Genomic DNA, 27,107 nt, shown 5'->3' with positions numbered 1-27,107 from the left:
TATATGGTAACATTTAATCTTGACAGACACCCGATGAGATGGGTACTCCTGATAGCCCCGTTTTGCAGATGAGCAAACTGAGGCTTAGGTTAAACCACTTGCCACTTGTCACACAGATAAAAACGTGGCGGAGCAGCCTCTCAAACCCAGGGCTGTCTGACTCCCCGCCAGTATTCTCACCCACAAGTTCTCCTGCCCCCTCCCCCAGTCCCCCCCCCCTTCCCAAACTCTTCCCATCTTAAGGACTTCATTTCCCCCCTTAGCTCTGCTAGCTTAATGTGACAGCCTGGGAGTTGCTTTCGCAGACGCGCTGAAGCGTTTTGCAGGCCTGCACCGAGGGGTTGACCCTCCCAAGGGTACGTCTCTCTGGAGCAGGAGGCAGCGGCCCAGAAATGCGGTTTCAGGAGGGAAATTAACATTTGGAGTTGGAAGTTTCAAAGTGCGACGCAGACCGGTGCTCTTCAAGTTGTTCTGTCCTGTGACCTTTTCTCACGACGTGCGTCTTCTCCACTGTGGAGTGTGGAGGATTTCTGTGTCCTCGAGAGCCCCGTGCTACTCTAGGGCCATCCTTGTCATAATAAGAGAGAAAAGGCAGAGGGGAGAGAGGTGACCTGGGCTGACTCTTCGTCAGCAGCAGGGCTGTGGGCACTTGCTTCACATCGTAAGACAAAATAAAGACCAGAGGGGCAGTTCGCTCTCAAGGCCCTTCCGTCTCAGCTGAGCATGTTAACAAACATGCATAGGATAGAGCAAGAGGAATCAGTCACTTGCAAGGCACTGACTGTAAAGCTAGCAAGTGCCGGAGTCCCACTCCAGCAGGTCCGGGGGTTCCTGAATGATGGACAGTGTTGGTGAGAGAGGGAGGGGGGGTGGGGAGGGAGGGAGAGGGATGAGAGAGCCAAGAGATAGTTTCTGATTACCAGGCAGGTATTTCTGCACTGACTGAGACTCAGCAAAGCTACTTATGGTTAAGCGTATGGGGCACAGCACAGAAGTGGCATTTGCCTTAGACAGTGATTTCTGATGATAACTTCTTTGGTATGTAAAAATTTCCCAGAACATAGATTGGTAGAAGACTCATGCATAATCTTTATCAATAGTGATTGATGTAGGTGATTTAGATGCCTATCGTATGGGGAGGAAGTTATCTTTAGCATTCAAATACAAGACAATGTTTTTAGTATAGCAAAGGCAAAAGTTAGTTCTCTGTGCGCAGGGGTCAATAGCCCAGTTTCTTTTTTTTTTTTAATTTTTTAAAATTGTTTTTATTTATTTTTGAGAGAGAAACAGCATGAGCAGGGAAGGGTCAGAGAGAGAGGGAGACACAGAATCTGAAGACCGTCCCCAGGCTCTGAGCTAGCTGTCAACACAGAGCCTGTCGTGGGGCCTGAACCCACGAACTGTGGAATCATGACCTGAGCCAAAGTCGGACACCCAACCAACTGAGCCACCCAGGCGCCCCAATAGCCTGTTTTCTTGAGGGGAAGTAGAAGAAAAGGAGAATTCTCAGGAAATGTAATGTTTGCTCCCATAATCACAAAAGAAGAAGTTCCTATAATAAGTTCCTTCACAAGGTGCAATCAGCATCTATTAGGGCCAAAAATAGAGGACAAGTCACTCCCGATACCAATCAACAAGGTGCCTAGGGGGCTCTGTGCTCAAGCAAAAACAGTTGAGTGGGGTAGATATCGGTCATCCTCTGATGGCAGGAGGCCCTGCAAACCTGCCTTAACCTCATGAGGAGTGTTCTCAACTTGTGAGCTCAGAATGGCTCCCAACAAGGAAGGACCCGCGAACGCTCGGGGAGGGCTCGCGGCCGAAGCTGGTGGAAGGGGGGCAGGCAGTCTGCTGGGAGAAGGTGGTGTGCCAGGGGAGGCTTAGTCACCAGTCATCATTTTGGAAAAGCTGTTTTGCAAGCTGCCAGCTCCTTGACATTCTAAACGTTTCCCCAGACCGTCAGTTTGAAGAACAATGATACGGACTTTCAGAGAAAGTTAAAAAAAAAAATTGTCAGGTTTATCCCATTTTCAGATTGAAAGGGACCATACAGGGGATCGTCAGATTAAATCCTCCACCCAATGCAAGAATCCCTTGTGTGGCGTCTTGGACACCTACTTGTCCAGATTCTCCTTGATTGCTTTTGGTGACTGAGAGCTCATTACATCAAGAGACCACGATGTCTACTAGCCGACAGCTTAAATTCGTAGAAAACTTCCCTCTGTTGAGCCAGTATCTGTCGGCTTGTCGGAGGTGGCAGACGATTGTCCCCTCAGCCTCTCTTGTAGTCCTCCGGTGGGAAGTTCTTGTGACCCGTAGACCAGAGTGGCCCCGAAAGGATACACATAACGACAGATTGGTCTTGGCAGATGGGTAATTTCCTGATTGACCTAATAAGCATGTGTGAAGCAACTCCTTCCTAGACAGTGTGAGCGGCTAGTTCCGCCTCGGGCTGGATGTCCGCAGAAAGGCCTTTATGAGCCGCTCGCGGAGCGGTCACCTGCCGCGAGGTGCAGATGGGACACGTCTTGTCTCTGGTCTCATAGTCCCGGGCGGCGCGCCAGCTGATGGAGAGGACCCAGTCATCCAGCATGGAGGCCCGGCTGGACGCCATGAAGGAGCTGGCCAAGCTCTCTGCCGACGTGACCTTCGCCACCGAGTTCATCAACATGGATGGCATCGTGGTGCTGACGCGGCTCGTGGAGAGTGGAACCAAGCTCTTGTCCCAGTGAGTGTTACCAGGCTCTTGCTCCGGGATTTCAGAGGCTTCCCGCGCTCGGCGGGGCTTCCTTCCCTCCTCTCCGCAGGGCCTCCTGGACTTACTGGGCACCTTCTGTGTGCAGAGCAGCGTGCCGAGCACTTGGGTGTGCCCAGAGGAGTGCGTGATCATGGTCCTCAATCCCGTAGTCGAGCTGGGCTCTCACAGATGCCCCCGTAGGAGTAAGAACGGGGGCTGCAGGAGTAAGGAAGAGAGAAGTGGGTTCATGACAAATGTGTTAATTTACGGAAAACGATTGGCCTGGGGGAGGCGAGGGAGCGACTGTCCGTTATGGACCAGGACAGGGGTCTGGCCGTAAGCACCCCCTGCTTCCTCCCTTTCCAGTCACGTCCCCATTCATACACACGTGTGCACATCATACATGCGTGTGCATGCGCACACACACACACACACACCCAGGCCTTCCTCTGTGTTGGCCGTCCCCCCATCACCCATTTCCACAGGGAACTGGGGCTCCACAACTTATCGATCTCCCCGCGAGGACGGGAGTGGTGGGGAACCGCGCCGCCACCAGCCCAGCAGTGGAGGAACAGTTAGTTGGCCGTCTCGGCCTGTGGTGCCTCAGCCGGCGGAGAGGGAGTCCGAAATCCTTCAGCCGGTGGATCGGCTATTGAAATTTTCAGCCAAACCAAGCAATTAATCATGGGCATTTAAGTCTCCGATTTTGCAGCTGCACTGAAATCCTGGAACCTTCCGCTGCCATCGCCCCCCGCCTGGGACCTCTGCAGTCTGCCGGGAGCACGGCATTTGGCCGGCCTTGGTGTCCTCCTCTTTAAAATGGGGTGCTGCTTCCACTGCAGTGTTGTCACAGGGAGCGTCGTTAATGGGTCCGAACGTGCCTGCCGCTGGGAACAGAGTTCGTTAGGCCGAGAGCACCGAACGGGTGGATCACGGGTTGCGTGTAGAAAGCGGAGGGACACAGGAGAGAGGACATTGTGAGGGCCCTCCTCCTTCAGCCCTGCGGTGAGGGCCTCGCCACAGCCCTGCGATGTTAACGCGGGGAGATTAACACAGTGTTACAGAGGAGGGACTTCAAGTTTGAAAAGGTAACATGTGCACAGTTAGTAAATAGTTGAACAGGATTGAGCCCGGGTCTGAAGTTTTCACTCCCTGTCCTGCACTCTGCTGCCTCGTGGCCTTGAACATGGGCTGTAAGCCCCCTTGGGTACCCCCGCCAAGTGTTGGGGTGACCAGGGTCTGATGGCTTTCTTGGTTTGGGAAGTGGATGAGCGATTGTGCTTCCCCGAGATGGGGCAGCACGGGGAGGAGAGCCTGGGACGCCCAAACCCGCAGCAGCCCTTGCCCAGCGACAGAGAGACGCCTGGGCGGCATCCGCCGCACACCTGGCACTCGTGACCACACCCCGTGACCCCTCGTGTGGTGCTGATGCTGGAATCCGTCCCCGTTGCGGCTGCCATCACACCTGTGTTCCCTGGTTCTGAATCTTTGTATTATTGTGTGTGTGTTGTTTGTGTCTCAGCTACAGTGAGATGCTGGCATTCACCTTGACCGCCTTCTTAGAGCTCATGGACCATGGCATCGTCTCCTGGGACATGGTTTCAATCACCTTCATCAAACAGGTGAGGCCTCCAGCCTTCGTCTTCCCCTCCCCCCTCGGTGGCCCCTGTCCTCTAGGTTCATGGAGAGATGCGGGTGACACCGCCGTGCTGCTGGCGGTCGGCTTTCTATCCCCGAGGCCCCATTTTTTATCCTCACGCTCGGGCCTTCCTGGGGCTCCTGAGAATTCCTTCATCGCCCTCGAAGAAGGAAATGGGCTCTCAGAATTGGATGTGGCCAGAGTGGGACGGGAGTTGTCACCGAGTCTTGGAACCACACCAGCCAGCCGGCCAGTGGGAGCCCGGTGCCTCTGCCCCGCTTCCTGAGCACTCCTTTCTCTTTGGATCCACATGTTCATTTCTTTCGCCTTCTCTCTACCAGTCTGCCTTCTGTTGGCAGATCTGCAGGGAAGCCGGTGTGGACTGTCAGATCGAGCTGGGCTCCTGGGAGGGGATGCTTTGCTTTCCTATCTTCTGAAGGAAGGGGCAGTGTTGATTCCAGAAATTGAACTAAAACCAATGAGTAATCTCTCTGCCGACCTAGAATCACACCTATCGTTGGCTTGGGACGTTGGAAACTTCCTGATGCCAGAGATATTTAGGCAGAAGTGAAATGAGCACATGTCGATTAAAATGATGGGGAATGGTTAGATTACAAGAGTTTGAGGCCTTCCTGCCTCTGGAGTCTCTGCCGTCCTGTGTGTGTGTAGGGGCACAGCGTGTGCGTCCAGAGAAGGGGACGTGGAGATAAAAGGAGATCCCGATTTCAGTAAGAGGCTGTGCTTTCTACACTCCGCTTTCCCAGCCTGGATCCTCATTTGGAAAACAAAGGGTCGAACCCTTAGATTTTGAGGAAGCACAGTTGACTGGATGCTGTCGTTTGAAATTGAATCGTGCATGCCTAGGGACCATGCCAAGCTGGCCATAAACCAGAGACCACTGTCCACATGGGGGCAGCTGCCCCGCTGCGGGCGGCATGCTGGGGAGGAGAGCCTTCCCGGGCTAACCTCAGAGACTCGCGCCGTCCAGCACTCCTGGGCCCGGGGCCCCCTGACCGATCTGGTCCTCGCTGGCTGTAGATTGCAGGGTACGTGAGCCAGCCCATGGTGGACGTGTCCATCCTTCAGAGGTCCCTGGCCATCCTGGAGAGCATGGTCTTGAACAGCCAGAGCCTGTACCAGAAGATAGCAGAGGAAATCACCGTGGGACAGCTCATCTCTCACCTCCAGGTGTGAGTAGGAGACCCCCCCCCCCAACCTCTCATTCTCTATATGTTTCCCAGTCCTTCCCCTTTGCTTGTGTTCCAGGCCATTGGCCTGTGTGTTCACTCGCTCATCAGCACTTCCACACTGTGCCGGCTCCCTCCTGGGTTTGGGACCCGATCTTGTCACGCCCCTGCCGGAAATGAAGTTTTCCCGGCCTCCGGTACCACCATGTACCGGACAGAATTAGATGCTCTCTCCTCTATGGGGCAGTCTTCATTTGTACCTGTGATAATTATAGAAAATCCTCTTGTTTTTGTTATCTGCCTCCCATTTTAAAAGTTGAACTCTCTGGGAAGAGGGACCAGTCACTTGTGGATCCCTTGCTTTAGTTTAAGTAGAATTCAGTATTTGAGAAAGAACACCTAGCAAACTAGCAGTATGCTCTCGGTGGGGGAGGGGTAGCAAAAACAGTTGTGTGGGGCGTGAGTTCGGGCCTTCCGTTCGGATCCAGGCTCCACCGCGTCCTAACGAGGTCTTGGCCTTCAGCGTGTCACCTTGTCTCGTCTGGTCTCCATTTCCTCAGGTCGAGGCTGGGGTTCATCCTCTGCATTACTCGGACTTGTGAGGATCGAAGGAGATACAAGGCCTCGCATAGTGGCCAGCACAGGATAGAGCTGTCATGGAGGAGGTTTTTGCTCTTATTTGTTTTCGAAGAAGCTTATATCCTTCTAAACCATTTTATCAAACGGTGAAACCAGAAGACAGATGAGCCCTTCGGAGCCCTGTTCCTTTCCTCCCCATTCTTTGTACTGCACTCTAGCCCTGTTTAAGGGGACCGGACTCCCCAAAACAAGGTGTTACTGCGGACTCCTTTCTGACTCTTGCTCGCGTGTAGCCTGTGGGGCACGGACAGAACGCCGACACGACGCCCTGTCAGCTCCCGGGGAAGCCAGAGCTCTGGCTTTGCTTATTTATAGCAGCGGTGTCTTCATTCAGCTGAGCCCCCCACCCATGCCCCCGCCCCCGCCAGCAGCTCTCATTTCTCCTTGTCACTTCTAAGGAATTCTTCAGTCTCTGTTTTCATACCCCAAAGCCAAAAGGTTGTTTGAAGTGAAGGGAACATTATAAACTCCAGATGGAGAATTCTGATTTTCTTGACGTCAGACTTACCTCTCTGTTTCTTTGCCTCTGAATCAGGAATGACCCAGTTGCGTCCCTAAGGATGATAGAGGACAATGGCATTTCTTAGGGGTCAGTCCGTGAATATTTTCAGCCTGTAGCTACGACCAGAAATTACGTCCTCTGCTATATGGGCTGCGAGACACGTAGTGCCCTCCATGAGACCTCCAGGATCCCCCCCCACCCCCGACCTGAGCAGGAAGTCTGTTAGCCCGTCTAGGAAGAGAGCCACGGGATGCACCCCCAGTGCGGCTCGTGGGGACATCGTGCCAAGTGCCAGGCTTGTAAGATTCCAGAGAACGGTTGTAGTTAATTCATTTGTATTAAAATGAAATAAGTTTAGGGGCCCCTAGGCGGCTCAGTCAGTTAAGCATCCGACTGGATTTTGGCTCAGATCATGATTCCAGGGTCATGGGGTCTGGCCCTGCATTGGGCTCTGTGCCCAGCATGGAGCCTGCTTAAGAGTCTCTCCTTCCCTCTGCTCCTCCCCCTGCTTGCTCGCTCACCCCAAAATAAAAAATGAACCAAATGAAGTAAGTTTGCAGCTGGAGACTTTGAAAATACAGAAAAGCACAAAGAGTAAATCCTTTTCCCATCTTCCCACCTCCGGCCATAACTTCCGTTCACATTAGAGTGACTGGCCTGCTAGACTTTGTTTCTGTGTATGTTTTTTTAACAAAACCGGGAGCTTACTCCACACGCTTTGTGCACCTTGATGTTTTTATGAAATGAGATCTCTTGAACGTTTCCCCATGTTAAAGAGTCTTCTGAAAGGGTGGTTCTAAATCTTTTTTGCATGCCGTATGCCTCTGAAAATTCAGTAACAGTTATAGACTCTCACCTCCTTGGAGAAAATAACATGTAGTCAACCAACTGCACGGAATAATTTCTGCGCCATTTCTGAGGATTACAGACACTCCAGACTCAACCCCAAATCCCGCATGCAGAACCTTTATGACATGATTTTGATGGTGACCTCCGACTCTAACGTGTGTAAGCAGAGTTGTGACTGTGACCATTTGGATTATTTACCGTTCTTTCTTTTTTAACAGTACTTGAATGAAACCCTTTACCAGCACGTCCTGCCCAACTCTGGGATTGCTGTCTTTGGATAAATTGCTATTAGTGGAGTGGCCGGGTCACAGAGTGTGCCCACTCTTAAGGCTTTTGAGGCTCCGCCCTGGACGATTTTTTGATGGCCATCTGCAAGCTGTAAACCCCCCAGGCTGCCCTCGCTGGCCCGTCTTCTAACGTCCCTCTGCCTTCTTTCTCCACTGGCACAGCTCCAACCAGGAGATTCAGACCTACGCCATCGCACTGATTAACGCGCTTTTCCTGAAGGCTCCTGAGGACAAGCGACAGGTCTGTGGCCACCTTTCCAAGCGTTTCATCTGGGCTTTTCCCAGAGAATTGTCACCCACCCACCCTTTGCTGTTCAGAGAGTAGAAATGCAGCCATTTCCCCCCTCCTGTCCCTCTGTGTCAGGGCCCCTACTTCCAGGGAAAAACTAGGAGGGGCCCTGGCAGGTCTTGGGTCAGAGCAGGGGCCTGTAAACTTCCTCCTCTGAAGGGCCCGAGAGTCCGTATTTCCTGCTCTGTGGGCCGGTGGTCTGTGTGGCAGCTGTCCCATATGTCATTATAGCCAGAGTAGCCTCGGACAGTAGGAAAACCGGGTGTGGCTGTCTTCCAGAAAGACCTTATATACACAACTCAGGACCAGCCCAATTCGGTGTTAGTTGCTGACCGTGGCTTAGAGGGTCGGGAAGAAGAGAGAGGAGACCCTCCAGGCATTACTACTGTCAAGTCCAAGGAGACCAAAACAAAGGAGACCCTTAAGGAAATAAGGCAGGGGCCTCGCACAAAGTATCATGTGTAAAGACGCTCTGGCCCCGATTCTAAGCTGCTTTCTTCCTCTGTTCATTAGCTGTGTGACATGATGCAGATCGCTCTGCTTCTCTGAACCCCAGTTTCCTCATCTGTAATATGGGAGCAGCAGCATCTGCCCTGTTTACTTCACGGGGATGTCCTGAGGAGAGACAAGACCCCTGTCTTACAAGTGAGGGGACCCGCAGTCACCCGGGTGGGGAGCAGGCACTAGCCTGAGGCCCGGGCCCTGAGGCTAAGTGCTCTTCCGGCCCGGCAGGTGCTTTAACCTCTTGGGTCTCTGTTTCTCTTTCTGTGAATCTCCAAGGGCCCTTCCAATGCTGACACTCCAGATTCCCCTGGTAAAAGCCCACATGGTGTTCAGAAGAAAGACTTTAAAATTCTGTCAGCACCACGGGCTCAAGAGGTTGAAATGGGTGTGGGGCCACGTACCGAGCTCTTAGTGGGTTCCAGTGGGAGGCCCTGGAGCGTCTGTGATTCTGTCTGTCCCTGTCTGTCTTGGATGGCTTCGCTCTGTGACTCTCTTCCTTCCTAGTCCAGTTTTGAATGTAAGCTCATTCTTCCATCTGCTTCTCTCTGTGCTTTTTGCTTTCTGCCGGCAGGACAAGCACCTTAACCCTCTAGACCTGCCTGTCACTGTAAGTAGAGCTGCTGTGTGGAAAGGGTCCCCGCCCTTATCCCAGTGGGGAGGTCAGAGCCGGGTGAGAATCTCACGTTCTGATGCAGGTGCTCAGGGAACCATGAGATCCAGAGTTCTGGCTGCCGTAGATCTGTCGTCAGAACGCCCAGGGAGTGCTGGAGATTAGTGGCACGTCCGGGAGGAAGGGGACACCCGTCCTAGGGAATGCCGCCGGTTCTTTATAACCTGCCTTTCCATGAGCTTGTGGGTCAGCCCCAGAAGATTGGATTCAGATCCTGCCTGAGATGCACCCTAGACCGTAGGAATTTGACGAGGTTCGGACAGCTGACAGAGGGGAATGGGCATGCCTGCTTCTTGGTTAGAGGTCGGCTTTATGAGGCCAAGAGTTAGGTGCCTTCCCCCCACCCCGCAGAGGAGACTTGGGTCTGAGGCCGTTACATTTCAGGAGCAGACCCCTGCCGCTTACCCGCTTTGTGAGTTGTCCGCAGCAAGGCCGAGTCTCAGGCTGGCCTCCTGTAACCACCGAAGAGGCTTCTAGGCCACCTTGTCCTCTGCCAGGGGGTGCGCTCAGGGGGTGCAAAGTACAACTTCACGCTCCTGGCAGCATCAGCCATTTGGAACATGGCTAGAAAGGGAGACACGAGAGTAAAAGGCCTTTCAGCTCAGGGAAAAACGGCAGTCCTCACAGATCCCGCCCCGTGGGAGAGGCCTGGCTGCCCCTCGGGCCCCGTGAGTTAGAATTATCCATAGAATTAAATTAAGGCAGCAGTTTAGGAAGTGAAGTCATACTAATTAACATGGTAAGAAGTGATGGCCGAGATTGGAAGGAGGAAACAGAAGAATCAGGAAGCCCTGTCAGGAAGATGAGAAGCACAGTGAGCTGGGCTGGTGTCGCTGAGGGGGAAGAGCCGCACCGTCAGGAGCTCCTGGGGGCATTACAGCGCCACCACGGTTGATTCTTTTGTTGAAGCCAAGGCCTTGGCGGTGATTAAATTATAATTGGTGTAGTCCCTTCAAAAATAAAGAAATTTATGTGTTTTCAGAGGATTTGGCTAAGAACGGTCACAATAAGGCCCTGCAAGGAGTCTTAAAGCTTCGCTCCCTGGAAGACTCCTGTATGGAGGAAATTTATTTCCCAAGCATGCCAAATACATAAAGGGTTACTGTCAGAATCTGAAGCAAATATGGTAAAAAAAGGTGACCCTATTATGAGAAATCACCCCAAAGCACCAGCCTGCTGTCCTCTAAGGCAGGCAGAAGTGAGCCGGTGGGGCCCTGGGGGACCTGGGGTGGGGGGGTGTTGGGGGTGGTGCTGGGACCAAAGCCCTTTCCTCGGTTTGGAGGAGTGCCTTCCGGCCGGCAGTGGGCACCTGGACCAGTGCCTGGGAACCGTCTCGCTGCTCTGTGCTCCGTCCGCTTTGTCCATCGCCTGGCATCCTCGTCACACCAGTGTCTCGTCCTGAAGCAGTGTCTGTCCCTCTCCGAGGATGACGTGCTTGAGTGTGTCATTGGGGAGGAATACCCGATGTGACTCAATTTGCATTCCCAGAAAAAAGCGCAAGGGAATTTTCTGAGAGTATAGAGTACATTGGTTGTGTCCCTGGTTGTTTTTCCATTTGCCCACGTTTTACTTGAAAGGAGAAAAAAATTTCAAAGAAAAAGCCACAGAGCTATGACCCCACTTTCCTCTAGATAGTTGTCACAGCCGGGCGCCTGCCACCTTGCCTGACGTTTGCTTGTTTTTCCCGATAGGACATGGCCAATGCATTTGCACAGAAGCACCTTCGGTCCATAATCCTGAATGTAAGTCCCCCAGATGAGCTGTATTCTGTTACTAGTGCTGGCAATTACGACCGTTCCTCTAGTAGTAGTAGTACTGAAATAACTCTCGAGTGGGGAGGGCATTCGGGGAACCTACTGAAAGGTGCTAATGAGCCCTTGTTAAGCCGGGAAGCTTTTTCTTTTCTTTTTAATTTCTTTAACATTTATTTATTATTGAGAGACAGAGCATGAGCTGGGGAGGGGCAGAGAGAGGAGGAGACACAGAATCTGAAGGAGGCTCCAGGCTCCAAGCTGTTAGCACAGAGTGTGACGCCGGGCTCGACTCACAAACCATGAGATCATGACCTGAGCCGAAGTCGGACGGCCAACCGACTGAGCCATCCAGGCGCCCCAGGGAAGCTTTTTCTTGTAAGCCTCTGTAAGTAGAGTTGTCTCTAAGAGGCTGTCCCACCAGGAACTGCAGGACCTCTAAGGAGGCACTAAGGCGAGCCAGCTACACTATTCATGGCCCTGCAACTCCAAAATTTTCTGCAGAAAGAATGTGTTCAAATAAGCCCCAAAGAGGAAAGTGATTCAGCTAACACCTGTCAGACCCAAGTTGTGTGGGGCACGGCTCGGGATCAAGAAGACAGCGTGGTGTGTTTGCTCTCAAAGACCCTCCAGTCCACTAGGTGCGAGAGCAGCGTGCGGTCAGGTTCCTTGGGGCTTCACGGTTTGGGGGTTTCAGGAGCAGGAGCGCCGCCTGCCTTGAAGGAAGCGTCAGGAAGCCTCTAGAGGCATGAGGTCCTGCGGCTGAGCCTCCGTCAGCCGTCCAGGGAGAAAATGGAAACCCAGGTGGGACTGGCTAGAATTGGCTGGAACCGGCTGGAACCTAGAAGGAATGCGTGATTGGGTAGAGGATAGGGCTGGAGAGCGAGCACAGACCAGATCTCGTCGGGCCTTCGTCGTCTTTCCAAGCGCAGTTGAAGGATTTAATTGGGGTGGTGACGTAACCAGGCGGGCATTTAGAAACCTCACACTAGCAGGTGTGTTTCCTGGGGGTGTATGAGGGAGGAGAGTGCAAGGGGAGGTGGTGAGGAGGGAGGCATCTGGAAAGAGGGCTGGCTCCCGGTTCCCACTCAGGGATGTGGGTGGGGGAGAGCTGGCTGGGGGTTGGGGTGGGAACTGGCGAAGAGGGTGGAAGGGAGGCCATTGTATCCGTTGTCAAACCCAAGGGAACACCGGGAGACCACAGTGATAGGAACAGAATGAGAAATGAGGTCAGGTGTGAAAGGCTTGATCATTCTGAGCACGAGCTTGAGAGTCGCCAGCCTCTGCGCCACCGTTAACCAATCTGCGATCTTGAGCAGTTCACTTACCTTCGATTTACTTTGATTTGCTCATCTGGATGGGAGGCCTGAATGGGCTCCTAGACGTACAGCGCTTAGCAGGGTGCCTGGCGCGTGGTAAGCGCCCCGCTTCCATCGCCAGTTCTTTTACTGTGAACGGGATACAAAGGTGATAGGATTCAAGAAGTGGGCCCTGAGCACTTGCAGACTCCAGCGATCGGCCGCTCTGAACCCGGGAAGCCCACCAAACTGCCCCTTGTGGAACCCGCTCCTGCCCGCTGGCCGTAGCCACACCGCCACGGAGGGACGGGCAGGAGGGACATTGCTCCGGCCCACTGCCTGCGGGTGACGCAGAGGACACGGGTCCCACACATGCTTGTCCACATTCCCGAGCAGCTGGTTGGGCTCCGTCCCCTGCATGTGTGGGAGCGAGGCTAGCCTTGTGATGGAAATTTAATGAATTTCGACGCTTGTTAATTACCAGAATAGGATCAGTTCAGCTCATTTCTGGACAAACCTCGGGATGAGTGAAGATTCCGCCATAGAAGACCATTTAGGGTCAAGACTCAGGACTTAAATGGTTCTGCTACAGAATGGTTAATGCGTGCTCACTGAAGTCGGGCCAAAGAGTGAAAGCCTCCAATTACTCAGCAGTCAAGTAAGACTTCAGGTCACAGCTCCTCAGACTGGGGCTGCAGTCTGTAAGCCGTGCTGGCTGGAGTGATCACCTTCCCGCGGTGATGTGTCTAAGTTTGAGAAAGGGGGATTAAAGTGAATGAAAACCCTATCCCATTAACTTTAACCTCTCCTCAAAGTGGTTTTATGAATTACGGACAGAGGAGAGGAGGAAGGAAGACGGAGAGCCTGGTGGGGGGGGAGGCATTGGGGCGGCAGAGGGAGGGAGCACAGAGAAGGGAAGAGGCTGGGGGGGGCACAACCAGATGTGTGGAGGGGGCCAAGGAGACCCTGAGCAATGAGAGGCTGGCGGGGGCGGGGCTGTGGCTAAGGTTGGAGGAGGAGCAGGGGATGCTCCACTTGAGATGAGCAGGGAGCTGGAGAGAGCCGCAGGCGGCCCCCACACAGAGGGGCCCTCAGCACACATGCTGGCGAGAGGTCAGGATCGACACTGTCCGCAGCACCTTCTGCAAGTGGGACAGTGCCGTCCAGGATGGTGGCCATGAGCCGTATGTGGCTACTGGGCACTTGTGATGTGCCTGGTTGTGACGAGGGAGCTAAATTTGTCATTTTAAAAAATTTCACTTAAAACACCCACATGTGACTTGTGGCTGCCGCATCGAGCTGTGCAGATCCAGAGGAATGAAGCGCACCCTAGAGTCACATGTCGGGGAGAGGAAGTCTAGAGCAAATAGAAATAACAGCGTGAGCCACTGATTTCGTCTCAAGTGCTGTAGTCGCAATATTAAAGGGATACAGGAAATCCATTTCAATAGTATATTTAATTTAACCCAATATATCTGAAATACTGTGATTTCAGTGTGTAATCAATAGAAAAATTATTAATGAACTATTTTGGTTCTTCTTTCTTCACGCTAAGGCACTGAGATCTAGTGTACATTTTACATTGGCAGCACATCTCAGTTTGGACTAGCCACATTTCAAGTGTTCAGCAGTCCCGCGTGGCTGGTGACTACCAAATTGGACATCACAGACCTAAGACATTGATCTTGAGCCAGAGTGGGCTCTAGAATTACAGAACTCTTCTAGAGCAGTGCTGTCTGCTAGGAGTTTCTATGACAGCGGAACTGTTTTATATCTACTCTGTCATTTGGGTGGTAGCCACTAGCCACATCTACCTTTCGAGCTTAAGATGTGTCTAGTGTGACCAAAGACCTGAACCTTTAAATTAAATGAATTTTAACTGATGGAAATACATATGGCAAGTGGTTACCATATTGGACAGCAGAGTTCCAGAGACACAGAGCTAGACTGAGTGAGAGAACGTGGAGGACACAGAGGTAGTGTGGGGGGGGGATCTGGGCAAGAGTCTGATTTGGGCAAAGAGAGACCAAGAACGGCTAGATTCAAGATGGCAGGTAAGACAGCAGGAGTGAGAAATGCAGGGGAGCCTGCAAGAAAGGGCAGCCCCTGGCAGCGTGAGAGCAGATCAGTAGGAGTCAAGGTCGCGAGGCATTGGTCTCACCCACGGGACACAGGGAGAGGTACATGCAAGGCATAGGTGGGGCATGAGGAAAGGAGATGGGAGCCTGAAGTGGGGAGGGCGTCAGAGGGACGGAGGGAGGCAGCGATGCCTGAGAGGGCGCGGTGCAGGTCATGGGAAGAGTGGGGACAGGACAGAGCATAGGGATACAGAGTGACCGGAGAGAAGGTGGTGGAGAGTGTTTGGAGTGGACAGGGCGCACTAGATGCCCCCCTTTGTGTAGGTGTCTCCATACCCTTTGAAGAAAATGACCTTTCCTAAAGCCTGTACTTGGCGAGGCCATCCACCACATTGTATTTTTCTAAGGAAAGACGTGGAGTCCTCCGCACGCACCGTCTGTTGTCTTGGATTGAGTTCCCGGGTGGAGGACAGTCCAGCTGCTGAGCCCTGCGTCATAATCTTTTTTTAAAATGAGTTTTAGGGGCTCCTGGATGGCTCAGTCGGTTAAGTGTCCAACTTCGGCTCAGGTCATGATCTCACGGTTCGTGGGTTCGAGCCCCACGTTGGGCTCTGTGCTGACAGCCCAGATCCTGGAGCCTGCTTCCGATTCTGTCTCCCCCTCTCTCTGCCCCTCCCCCGCCCAGGCTCTGTTTCTCTCTGTCTCAATAATAAATTAACAAAATTTAAATAAATAAAAAAGTTTTAATTTATTTATTTTGAGGGAGGGAGAGAGTGTGAGTGGGCAAGGGGCAGAGAGAGAGAATCCCAAACAGGCTCACAAACTGTGAGATCATGCCCTGAGCTGAAACAGAGTCAGAAGCTTAACCGACTGAGCCACCCAGGCACCCCGCCCTGCATCACAATCTTAGCTGGATGCCTCCCTCATCTTTGGGTACAGCCTCCGCCCTAGCCTCCACTTTCCCTGCCCAGGGGGATGCTGAAAAAGGGACTGTACCCTTTGGGCCCGCAGTGAATCATCTCAGCCTGAATCAAGCCCTTTCATGTTCCATTCCTTCTAGAACACCAAGTCTCGAAGTTCTGACTGTTAAGAGGGAACCCTGTTCTCCCCACCCCCCGCCACCCGGCATATTTCCTTTTTCACCAGCATGGATGTGATTCGGCCGCAGAAGAAAATCAGCTCAGCCCTATGCCCCCTGCCTTTGCTTTTTGCAGCACGTGATCCGAGGGAACCGGCCAATCAAAACTGAGATGGCCCATCAGCTGTATGTCCTACAAGTCCTGACCTTTAACCTTTTGGAAGAAAGGATGATGACCAAGATGGACCCCAACGACCAGGTGAGTGCTCAGTGGGGCAGAGCTCTCCTGGCTTAAATCGTGTGTTTGCTGGATGTGGTGCGTTCCTCTGTTAGGCCATGTGTCGAGCACCTGCCGTGTGCACAGAGACTGCTTGACTGTGCTCACAGAAATGGTTTGTGTTGTCCTGGGAAACCTGGCTCCACCTCCCTGCGATCGTGCCCCTTTGGGTGACTCTCTGGGCCAAGCCCGCCTCTGTCCTGCCAAGGTAGAGGTGACGCCCCTTGGGGACTGATCGGGGGCGCAAGCAGTCCGACCTGCTTGCTCTTTTCCTTGCTCCCCTGGGTTAGCTGATTCACCTGCTGACTGTCTGACTTCTCAGGCTCAAAGAGACATTATATTTGAACTGCGGAGGATCGCGTTTGATGCGGAGTCTGACCCTAGCAACGTCCCCGGGAGTGGGACTGAAAAGCGCAAAGCCATGTACACCAAGGACTACAAAATGCTGGGATTTACAGTAAGTTTCCCAAAGCAGGGATCTTGGCAGGACTTCTCCGCTGACAGAAGGTCAGAGCGACTGAGCCCTGAGCAGCCCCTGTCATAACGGAGGTCCTGGAACAGATCGAGGGTGGGGCTTGGTGATGGCAGGTTACACATTTCTGTGTGGCATTTGGCCCCATGGAACGAGTCTATCTGTTGGAGGGCCCGGGAGGTCAGTCACGTGGATAAAGAGAGCCCCCTCCCACCCTAGGCAGCTAGGTTCTTTGAAATGCAGGAGTGGATATTTTGGGATTGGACACAGAGCCTGAGTATGGAGTTCATGCAGTTAAATCCTTACCAACCCTTACCATGCATCTGCCGCCTCAGGGCACTGTGTGCCGGGCACCCAGGAGACGGGATGCCTCAGCACGGTCGGGGGGCTCCCCGTCTCATAGAGACGGTGGGAAGGAGGGAGGCGAGCACAAGAGCTAGACTCGGGCTACTGAGTCTCAGATCGGGTTTTTTTATTTCCCCAGAACCACATCAACCCAGCGATGGACTTCACCCAGACCCCTCCTGGAATGCTGGCCTTGGACAACATGCTGTACTTGGCTAAAGTCCATCAGGACACCTACATCCGGGTAACGACTAGGGGCCAGCTGGCTCAGCCCTGCTACACCTCTTGCCTCCCTAACGCCCCCTTCCCTCTATCCTCACAGATTGTCCTGGAGAACAGCAGCCGAGAGGACAAACATGAGTGCCCCTTCGGCCGCAGCGCTATTGAGCTCACCAGGATGCTGTGTGAGATCCTGCAGGTTGGGGAACTGCGTAAGTCCCGGCCGCTGCGAAATCAGAGCCCCCGGGGGACTCGAGGGCATGAAGTGAGGGGTCCGTGAGACCCGACGAGACCCGACAGTTGCTGTGCTTAGTTTTGGTCATCGGTGTGGGAGCCGTACTCCGACGTATGCTGGTCTCTGGAAATTGGGGCCGCGGCCTCGTTTGAGCGGGTGATTTGAACGTGTTCGGGAGCGGTGCCACCACACATTTGTCCCCCGGGAGTGAGGCTGGCGGAGCCCGTGAGGGGCGGGAAGAGAGTGCCCTGGAGAAGGAAGCGAAGGAAGCTGAGCAGGACCCGTCGCACAATCCTCATTCACCCTGGCCTTGCCCTGCTCTGCTCCTGGGCCGTCGGTGCCCCGGGTCCACCGTTCCAAGTGCGAGTGCCCAGCTTCCCCCTCCTGCTCCTCTTCCTCTGCAGCGAACGAGGGCCGCAACGACTACCATCCGATGTTCTTCACCCACGACCGGGCCTTCGAGGAGCTCTTTGGGATCTGCATCCAGCTCCTGAACAAGACCTGGAAGGAGATGAGGGCGACAGCCGAGGACTTCAACAAGGTCGGTGTCCCCGAGCTCTGTGCCCACGGGCCAGAGCCTGGGGAACCCCCAAGCTGGGGAACCCGCTTGGTCAGCCGCCCTGGGTCACAAGACCAGCACGAGATGGCCCCGGGTCCCTCTGCCCGTGCTTCTGCTACGGCCTGGAGCAGGGACCGGCCCCTCAGCGCCCCGGGGCCCTCGTCTGCCCAGCGGAGGCAGGACGCGCCCACCTGTCTTCCATGGAGGACAGGAGGCTAAGCCCGACAGTAATGGCCGTGGCTTTGTGTGCAGGCACTGGTGCACCTGGGGACAGCAGGCAGGGTGGGAGCAGAACTGCCTGGGACATGTGGCCTGGCTACCCCCCTGAGGCCCACCAAGTACCCGCTCTCTGTTGCGCACTGCTGGGTCCTGCAAAGCTAGAATAATCTAGAAACTGCTCCTCTCATAAAAAAACTTGCCAAGTATAAAGAGGAGACCAGAACGTTCTCTATAATTGCACCCCCCAGTGACAGCCATTTTTCTGTCTCCCTCTGGGCTGCTTTTCTCCTGCAGACTTTGCCCCGCGAAGTGGCAGAGCTGCCAGACGTGAAGGGTGATGGCCCGTTTCTTCTTTACCTATTGTTTTAGAGGAAGTCACCCATCATTTGAGCCCGCTGCAGTGTGCCAGGCACTGCGCATGCATGTCACATGTCCTCCTCCAGGCAGCATGCACCCGAAAACGTGTCTGCCTTTCTCATGTCTTAAAGATGAGTGGTGGGTGGGGGGCGCTGTGGACAGTAAGCAACTTGCTCAAGGAGCAGAGTAAGAGACAGGGCAGGATCTGAGCTCATTTCTCTCCAACTCCAAAACCTGTGCATTTGTCACCAGGAGGCATTTGTCCTAAGGGGCCGTCTGAGAAGGTGTGGGTTAGAGAGCCAGCAGGACCTCTCCGGGCCCACGGGGCGGGGGCAGAGCCGGGCTGCCCTCCGGGCCCCTCGCCAAGGGCTGAGTCCACCGCCATCCTCCTTCCTTCCCTCTCAGGTCATGCAAGTGGTTCGGGAGCAGATCACGCGAGCTTTGCCCTCCAAACCCAGCTCTCTGGATCAGTTCAAGAGCAAGCTGCGTAGCCTGAGCTACTCAGAGATCCTGCGGCTGCGCCAGTCCGAGCGGATGAGTCAGGACGACTTCCAGTCCCCGCCCATCGTGTAAGTGCTGCCGGGTGGGCTGAGGGGAGGCACCGCCGGCCAGCTGGGCCACCGCCCCACCTCCCCTTGCTCCGGTGCGTGTCCCTGCAGGGAGCTGAGGGAGAAGATCCAGCCCGAGATCCTGGAGCTCATCAAGCAGCAGCGCCTGAACCGGCTCTGTGAGGGCAGCAGCTTCCGGAAGATTGGGAACCGCCGGAGGCAAGGTGAGGGGAGCCTGGGCCCCTGGGCTGCTCCTTCCTGCTCAGAGTCAGGCTCCTGGACAGGAGACAGGTCATCGTTTTGCCCTCTGTGTGCCCAGGCCTTTCCCAGAAGTGTCCTTGGTCACTTGTTTGTCTTCCCTTGTGTCACAGAGCGTTTCTGGTACTGCCGCTTGGCCCTGAACCACAAGGTCCTGCACTATGGTGACTTGGATGACAACCCTCAAGGGGAGGTGACATTTGAATCCCTGCAGGAGAAAAGTAGGTTCATTTCTCTGTTGGCGTGGCTTAGTAGCTGATGTCAGGGGTCCGCATTCTAGTCCTGGCCATTTCCGGCCGATTGTCTGGTCCTGGTCCGCTCATCTCTCTGGACCTGTGGCCTCCTCTGTCAGAGGTCCTCTCTACCCGACCAACCTCCCAGGGTTATTCGGAGAATTCCCATGGGATGGCCCATGTGACTGGGCTTTGCAGATTGTCAAGGGTGACGTGGGACTGTGGAGAAAGGCAGTGTTAACGAGCTGGAGCTCAGAAGCCAGATTGATGCATACAAATCCTAGCTTTGCCGTTAATTCTCACCTCCGCCTTGGTTTCTTGTGCAAAACAGGAGTAATAGGCCCATTTCCTTTGTAAGGGGACTGAATGAGTCAGGTACCTAAATCACCTACAACATCGCTGGCAGGTAGTAAGCACAGCTGTTCGCTCTGGTGGCCTTGTCCTCTGAGACCCCAGACCTTTGGGGAGACCACCCCACATCCCTGACTGACCCGCAGTCAGATCTGGCACACTCAGAGAGAGGGACTGTGCAGGAGGAAACAGCACAAGGCTGTTCTCTCTAAGCTGGCCGAGCGCTGTGGTCCGGGGGCTGGCACTTCCCCTCCAGCACTGCTGCAGAGACCCACTTACAGCCTAAATCTTCCAGACTAACTCTTCATTTACAGTTCCTGTTGCAGACATTAAGGCCATTGTCACCGGGAAAGACTGTCCGCACATGAAGGAGAAGAGCGCTCTGAAACAGAACAAGGTGAGTGGAGCGGCTGCCCTACGAGGGTCACTCTCACCGCGACGCCTGCAGAGTGCAGTCGGCGGTGGCCCCTGTCCCACTCTACCCTCTTCCGCCCACTCTCTCCCGCTGAGTTATTCCTACAGGTCTTGTTAGGAACAGAACAAAAACAGAACACCCTCCCCTCCCCGCCACACACACACACACACACACGCGCGCGCGCGCGCGCATCACCCAGCCTCAACAACCTTGGCAAGTCCTAGCTATCCACTTACTACATTACTTTGAAGAAAAGCTCAGGGCGCCTGGGTGGCTCAGTCGGTTAAACATCCAACTTTGGCTCAGGTCATGATCTCGCGGTTTGTGAGTTTGAGCCCCACATCGGGCTCTGTGCTGACAGCTCAGAGCCTGGAGCCTGCTTCAGACTCTGTGTCTGCCTCTCTCTCTGTCCCTCCCTAGCTCATGTTCTGTCTCTTCCTGTCTCAAAAATAAACACTAAAAAACAGAAAGAAAGAAACGCTCAAGTCATGCTAGCCTTTCCTTTTAAATGTGTAGAATGGATCTGCAAGTTATAAGGACTCTTAACCTAATCACCATACCATTATCAAACCTAAAAAGAAACAAGCAGTTATTTAATATCAGATATTCCTTAGATGCTTGCATTGTCTTATAAATAGCATAACTTCTCTGCATAAAAGCAAACATTGATGCATGTACACATATGCACTCTCACACCCGTTCTGTTCGCTAAATCAGAATCCAAACAGGGTCTGCACATTGTGATCATTCTTTTAAGTTCCGTGGTTGCGAAGTTCCTCTTTAGCTGCTGCATCTTTGTTTCACTCTCTGCAGTTTATCAGTGGAAGAAACCAGGTTGCTTGTTCAGTAGTTTCCCGGAGTCTGAAGTTTGCTGATAGTCTCCCCACGGTATAGTTTAACTTGTCCGTCCGTCCCAGATCTGCACGCTGGTGGAGACACCTAGGGGGAGGCTCCCTCCAGCTCAAGTTTGACCCCCTTTCTTGTGTGCGGCAAGACTACTTCCTAGGTGGCATTATGTTCTATCAAGAGACACATGATGCGTGATTGTCTCTCTTTTTTGTGATGTTAGCAGACTGCTGGTGCTGAGTGCCTCATTCCACTGGTAAATTAATATTTGCAGTCGTTCCTTTTCATCTATGAGCTGAACTACTTCTCTAAAGAGAAACTTACCAGCATCTACTCATGGTTTCCCAGTGGTCCACTTTAGAAAAGAAAGGAGGAAAAGTGCTTGATTCTTTGCTTTTATAAAAGTACTGGCTTTCAAAACAATGAGCTGGTTTTCCCGCATCACCTAACAGTGACCAATTTTGTGTATGTGTTTTGTTAGTATTACTGTGAACTCTTAGACGTAAGCTGATGATATTTGTTCCACTCCATTACAGTTGTGTTGTCGATGCCTAAATTCTCCCATCTTTGGCCACGGTTTGTTACCACTCTGGTGGTTTTACAGGGTTCAGACTCAGGGCGCCTGGGTGGCTCAGTCGTTTAAGCATCCGACTTTGGCTCAGGTCATGATCTCATGGTTCATGAGTTTGAGCCCCACTCTGTGCTGACAGCTCGGGGCCGGGAGCCTGTTTCAGATTCTGTGGTCTCCTTCTCTCTCTCTGCCCCTCCCCTGCTCATGCTCTTTCTCTCTCTCAAAAAGAAATAAACATAAAAATTTTAAAAAACCTAAAAAAGTCAAGTTAAAAAAAACGGCTAAGACTTTCAGTTTGATCACCAACACATACATATAACCGAAGGTGATCTAGAGTCACGGTCTCTGACATGCGGGGGTTCGGAGCGTCAAGAAATGACTTTTCTCCATTGTTAGAAGCATCCCCATCTTGGACGTGACGAGGGCGGAGAGTCTCAGCCACACTTGGGCATGCCCTCTGGGGCCTGACTACACCACCTCCGGATCAGCACGTTCAACAATGGGGCCAAGCGACTAGGACTTTGGCCATGACCTTGGTGCGCTAAGGCCAGGCCACCCCATTGCTCCTTGTAACTGAAACCCTTTCTCCTTCAGGAGGTGTTGGAGTTGGCCTTCTCCATCCTGTATGACCCCGATGAGACCTTAAACTTCATCGCCCCTAACAAGTATGAGGTGAGCAGCGTGGAGCCGCTTTGTGGAGCCCTCTCTATGACTTCAGTTCCCAGGGAGGAGTGGGCAGAGTAGGGACACAGCATGTCACAAAGGCAGGGGAACAGCATGTCACAAAGGCCTTTTGGCACCAAAGACCAGCCAGGCGGGGGTCTGTCCATCTGCGTTGGGCTCCCCGAGTAGCACATCAGCAGTAGCCCCAAGCTGTTGTTGGAAAGACAGGCTCACCGGGGGATAACCTAACCTGTCTGGACCATGAAAAGTCTCCCCGTTTTCAGTCTCTGCGTGGCCACCTGCCCAAGCGAATCTGACAGGCCCTCCCTCAGGGCTGCTGGGCACCTGCGCTGGGGGGTCTGACCTGGGTTCTGGGGCTGGATGGATCCGATCCATCGGATCGTGGGGCTGACCTCTCAGCACTGGAAGATACTGCGTGTGAAATGAATCGCTGTGGTTGAGCCCTGCGTGTCTGCTGAGGTCCAGGGGCGTCAGAGGGAGCTAGAGGTAGGGCTTCTGGAGGAGGAGACACTTAGGCAGGCCCTGAGCCGCGTTCTGTCGGGAAGAAATGAAGAACTGGCAGGTGGGGAGACAGGTGAGTAAAGGCGTGGAAGAAGACCTAACAGTGGAGTTAGGAGGGATGGGCCAAGAATTCTCTATTATTCCTGCTTATCGTGACATCCTCGAGTTCAGTTTCTCTAGCGCTTATTTTTACATTTGTTGACTGAGCTTTTTTTTATTATTATTATTTACTTTTTTTGAAACAGAATTGAGATCCTACAGTGATTCTTTCTGTATCCTGCTTTTCTCACCTAATATGTATCCCTACCCTGCCCCCTACCCTCCCTGCCATTGCTAATTTCCGGTATAGCTGGTGCCCAGGACTCAGGTCTCATTTCGCTGTATCCATTAGCTGCATTTGTAGAAATCATATTTCGGGGCACCAAGCGTGCGACTCTTGATCTTGGGGTCATGGGTTTGAGCCCCACATGGGGTGTAGAGATTACTTACAAAAATAAAACTTTTTTAAAAAAAATCCTGTTTCAGGGGCACCAGAGTAGCTCAGTCGGTTAAGTGCCTGACTCTTGGCTCACGTCATGATCTCATGGTTCGTGAGTTTCAACCCGCACAGACAGTACAGAACCTGCTTGGGATTCTCTCTCTCCCCCTCTCTCTGCCCTTCCCACGTTCTCTCTCTCTCTCTCTCAAAATAAATTTTTAAAACTTCTAAAAAATTATATTAAAAAAATAATAAATCCTATTTCAGATGATCTTACGAAGCTTAAATGTAAATCCCTCCTGGAAGCCAAAAGGTTTCTTTGAGAAAGTGAACAGTCACCTCGCAGTCTGTCTTTGCTCTTGTCCCAAATCGGTTTTGCCTATACTGAGTAGGAACAAAGGAGGCTATTGGGAGTCCTCGGCCCAGGGACCGTGGCAGGACCTCCTGCTGACCAGGGGCCACCGTGTGATGTTTTGCAACTTGCCCCCCACAGTACTGCATCTGGATCGATGGGCTCAGCGCCCTCCTGGGGAAGGACATGTCCAGCGAGCTGACCAAGAGTGACCTGGACACCCTGCTGAGCATGGAGATGAAGCTCCGGCTGCTGGACCTGGAGAACATCCAGATTCCGGAGGCGCCCCCGCCAGTGCCCAAGGAGCCCAGCAGCTATGACTTTGTCTATCACTACGGCTGAGCCTGCAGCCAGGCTCCGTGGTCCCCAGGGAGGGATCTGGGCCCAGGAGAAACACCTGCAGTCTGGTGCCTTGTCGTTTGCTTGTACAGAATCTGTAGTGACCATGGTGGCCAGTAAATGCCAGCCGCCCCTCACACTCACCTCGGACCGCCCAGAGCCTCCTCTCGGCCCCCACCCGCTCCGAGTCATGAAGGCAGGGGCGCTCTGCCCTCCCCACGGAGCCAGGGATCAGAGCGGGAGGCATGAACAGTCCCGGCCAAGGACGGCTCAGGCTGGAGTTAACGAGAGTCCCTCACCTTTCCTGCCTGAGCCCGCTCTCCGGCTGGCTGGATCCCCTCGTGGGCAAGAGCTGGCCCCGGAAAGGCTGCCTGCAGAGGACAGACGCTCCGGTCCTGTTGAGAGCCACAGAGAGACCGCCGGTGGGTGACCCCGTGCCTGTGTTTCCGATCCAAGTGGAGGTCTCGGCCTCGGCTTGGGAGATGCCTTGCCCTTGCTTTTGTCGCCTTCGTGAGGGCTCACTCCGGCCTCGTTCCGGGCCGGCACGCTGCTGCTGCTGAGGCATGGCTCCAACGTCTCTGGGCTCCGGAGCCACCAGGTCTCTCCTGCCCTCACGGGTGTCTGGGCAGATGGGACGGTCTGCCTACAAGCTCTCAGCCTCGCATCCTGGCAAGTCAAAGACGTGCGAGCTAAGTCGTATCCTCTAGTCTCAAAGAGCGCTGCGGGGAGAGCCCGGATGAGCCTGGGCCAAGGCTGGCAAGGCCGCTAGGGTCCACTCCTTTCCCCCGGCATCTTCCTTTGTTTCCTTCCTCGAAGGGAAAGCTCCCACCTCACCTGAATTGCAGCCCTGTCCACTTTGCTTTCCTTTGGCCTTCCTGCCCTCAGGAAGTTTGGCCTCCCCTTCTCCTTGCCCCAGCGTTGTGGTTTCTGCCATTGGCCGTGATGTCAGGGAGCTAGCTGAGGCCACAGGCTGTGCCAGTGGGGCGTCTCTGTGCTGCAGCACCTGTAAACCACATGCCCAGCCTCTCTCCTTGGACCCGTGAACACAGTGGCATTGCATATTGGTAGCCTGGCATGGTAGGTACTGCCCCACGAAGAGTGTACTATATATTTTCTTTACTATAGGCCATACTTATACAGACGTGTATATATATTTATATAAGATCTACCTATCCTAGGATGGAATGTGGGAGGGAAAAGAAAACTGAAGGCTCCCCCTAAAAAAAAACAACAAAAAAAACCACTTCCCGTTGTGAGCCAAGAGGGTGACCCGAGAGCGGCCAGGAGCTTCCTGTCGGTAACCATGTTTTCAATAAATACTCTTTCATGTACGAACTGTGGTACCTGTTAACAGCCGTGTCTCTGCACTTGGCTGTCTGCCCAAGGGAGCGTTCACCTTGACAAGCCTTCATTTCATCATGTCTGGGAGACTTCGGAGAGCTCCAGCCGGAGCCCTCAGCCGGCGTCCCCTGGCCCCCTCCTCACCATGTGTGTGCATGCACGTGCTCGCTCACACACACACACACACACACACACACACACACACACGCTTCCACAGTTGAGGGTGCGCCCAGATTGTCGCACCAGGACAAAGTGTTTTCTGCCCAGGCGTGCTGGGCACAGCAGGGAAAGGCATACTGCACACCCCCGTGAACAGCCTCCCTCTTCTCCCTGCCAGGGACACAGCCAGGGAGCGGCTCAAATTCCTGTGACTTACAAAGAAGACACGTTCTTCACCCTGTATGTTGCCGGTGCTTAGTGCCCAACCTTCCAGCTGGTGTAGGAGGCTGTTGCTCCAAAACTCAGCCTTGGTAGCTGGGAGGCCTGAATGAGGGTGGTGATGAAAATAGATATTTTCTCTTCCCTCTGGGAAGGGGGCGAGGACAAGCTCTTTCAAAAGCATACAAAGTGCATGCAGCACAGGCCTTTAGAATGAACTACGGCCAAGACTTGGGCAGTGATGGTGCCACTGCCGGTGCTTCGAATCAGTGCCTGTGTGATGCCCACAGGCGGCGGCCGGACTGGCAGTGGTTTGCATAATGCACTGCTTACGCTCTGGTCTTGAGCCTTCTTTTCAGAGGGGCCAGGGAAACCAGCTGAGTCACACGCAAGGATTCATGTTTGCAGCCAGCGTTAAAAGAGAGCCGAGGGGGCACTGGGAAGAGAGGACAAAAAGCCCTAAACTGGGCATCAGTCTGCAACCCTAGCCTGCCCCAGGCTCTGCCTCTTCTAATCATCCTGCAAGATGAGTGAGATCTGAACTCCCGAGTTGGCATGTTTGAGATCACTGTAACCTGCCCCTTAGCTTCATTTCCAACCATAGCTTTTGTTAATTCTCCTTACAAACAACTGGGCTTCAAGCCAGGCTCCAGCCTTCCCATCTCCTATTTCCTGTGCCCAGGACATTCCCCACCCCTCCTACTCAACCTCTTGAAATTGAGATAATTCTTAGAAAATTTCAGGCAGGGAGCGCATGGGTGGCTCAGTCGGTTGAGCTCTTGATTTCTGCTCAGGTCATGCATGATCTCATGTTTGTGGGTTTGAGCCCCACCTCAGGGTCCACCTTACAGCACTAAGCCTGCTTAGGATTCTCCCCCTACCCTCTCTCAAAATAAACAAACATCCAAAAAAAAAAAAAGGTTCAGGGGTGCCTGGGAGGCTCAGCCAGTTTAGCATTTGACACTGGATTCCATCACAGTATATGATCTCACATTTCCTGGGTTCGAGCCCTGCAACGGCTCTGCACTGGCAGTGTGGCACCTGCTTGGGATTCGTTCTCTCTCTCCTCTCTCTGCCCCTCCCCAGCTTGCTCTCTAAATAAATAAATGAATAAGTAAATAAAATAAACTTTAAAAACAATTTAGGTTTCAGGCACACAAAATGTTTCATAAACGGTTATTATTTATCATCTCCCATGGATCTTCTAAGTCCTAAATTTAATGCCCCTGACTTATCACTCCCCGGCTGACTTGCGCTCTCTCAGAACAAGCCCATGATTTAGCTTACCACAAGATTTATCTTTGCGGTTACATGGCTGCCTAGCACAGCCCTGGGCTGGAGTAAGGTACACTAATCTGTTCAGCAGAAGTAAACAGGAGGCTCTTTTCTGGCTACCCCCGGCGCGCATGGCTCCCCAGCAGGCACTGGGCTCCAGAACAAGGCCTATTATTGAGCGCAGGAAACAAGCAACCACACCACGAGGGTCTGCTCTACGCTGGGCTCGAGGGCGAGCCGCGCGGGGCCGCTGCGGACAGTGCTGGAGGACCCACCCCCGGAGCCCCGCCCCTCGGCGGCTTCTGGCGGAAGCACAACCCCTTCGCACTTCCGGCGGGAGGACCCGGAC

At 53.4% G+C, this 27,107-nt stretch overlaps 1 protein-coding gene across 2 annotated transcripts in view; it reads left to right on the top strand.

Moving 5' to 3' along the window:
• Window positions 1-25,099, top strand: part of ELMO2 (engulfment and cell motility 2) — a 40,724-nt gene extending 15,625 nt beyond the window's left edge. For both annotated transcript variants that reach the window (XM_029916032.1, XM_029916034.1), the window contains 16 exons: window positions 2,544-2,725; window positions 4,257-4,356; window positions 5,412-5,563; window positions 8,000-8,078; window positions 10,992-11,042; window positions 15,642-15,764; window positions 16,105-16,239; window positions 16,739-16,843; window positions 16,922-17,030; window positions 17,458-17,594; window positions 18,594-18,757; window positions 18,848-18,960; window positions 19,108-19,215; window positions 19,893-19,975; window positions 22,005-22,082; window positions 23,567-25,099. In XM_029916032.1, coding sequence (XP_029771892.1) covers window positions 2,544-2,725; window positions 4,257-4,356; window positions 5,412-5,563; window positions 8,000-8,078; window positions 10,992-11,042; window positions 15,642-15,764; window positions 16,105-16,239; window positions 16,739-16,843; window positions 16,922-17,030; window positions 17,458-17,594; window positions 18,594-18,757; window positions 18,848-18,960; window positions 19,108-19,215; window positions 19,893-19,975; window positions 22,005-22,082; window positions 23,567-23,767 — 1,920 coding nt within the window. In that variant the 3' untranslated portion in view covers window positions 23,768-25,099. The remainder of the gene's footprint in view (window positions 1-2,543; window positions 2,726-4,256; window positions 4,357-5,411; window positions 5,564-7,999; window positions 8,079-10,991; window positions 11,043-15,641; window positions 15,765-16,104; window positions 16,240-16,738; window positions 16,844-16,921; window positions 17,031-17,457; window positions 17,595-18,593; window positions 18,758-18,847; window positions 18,961-19,107; window positions 19,216-19,892; window positions 19,976-22,004; window positions 22,083-23,566) is intronic.
• The last annotated feature ends 2,008 nt before the right edge of the window (window positions 25,100-27,107 follow it).

This window comes from Suricata suricatta, chromosome 12 (assembly GCF_006229205.1).
Source record: "Suricata suricatta isolate VVHF042 chromosome 12, meerkat_22Aug2017_6uvM2_HiC, whole genome shotgun sequence".
NCBI classification, from domain to species: domain Eukaryota; kingdom Metazoa; phylum Chordata; class Mammalia; order Carnivora; family Herpestidae; genus Suricata; species Suricata suricatta.
This window is presented reverse-complemented; position numbering and strand designations above follow the sequence as displayed.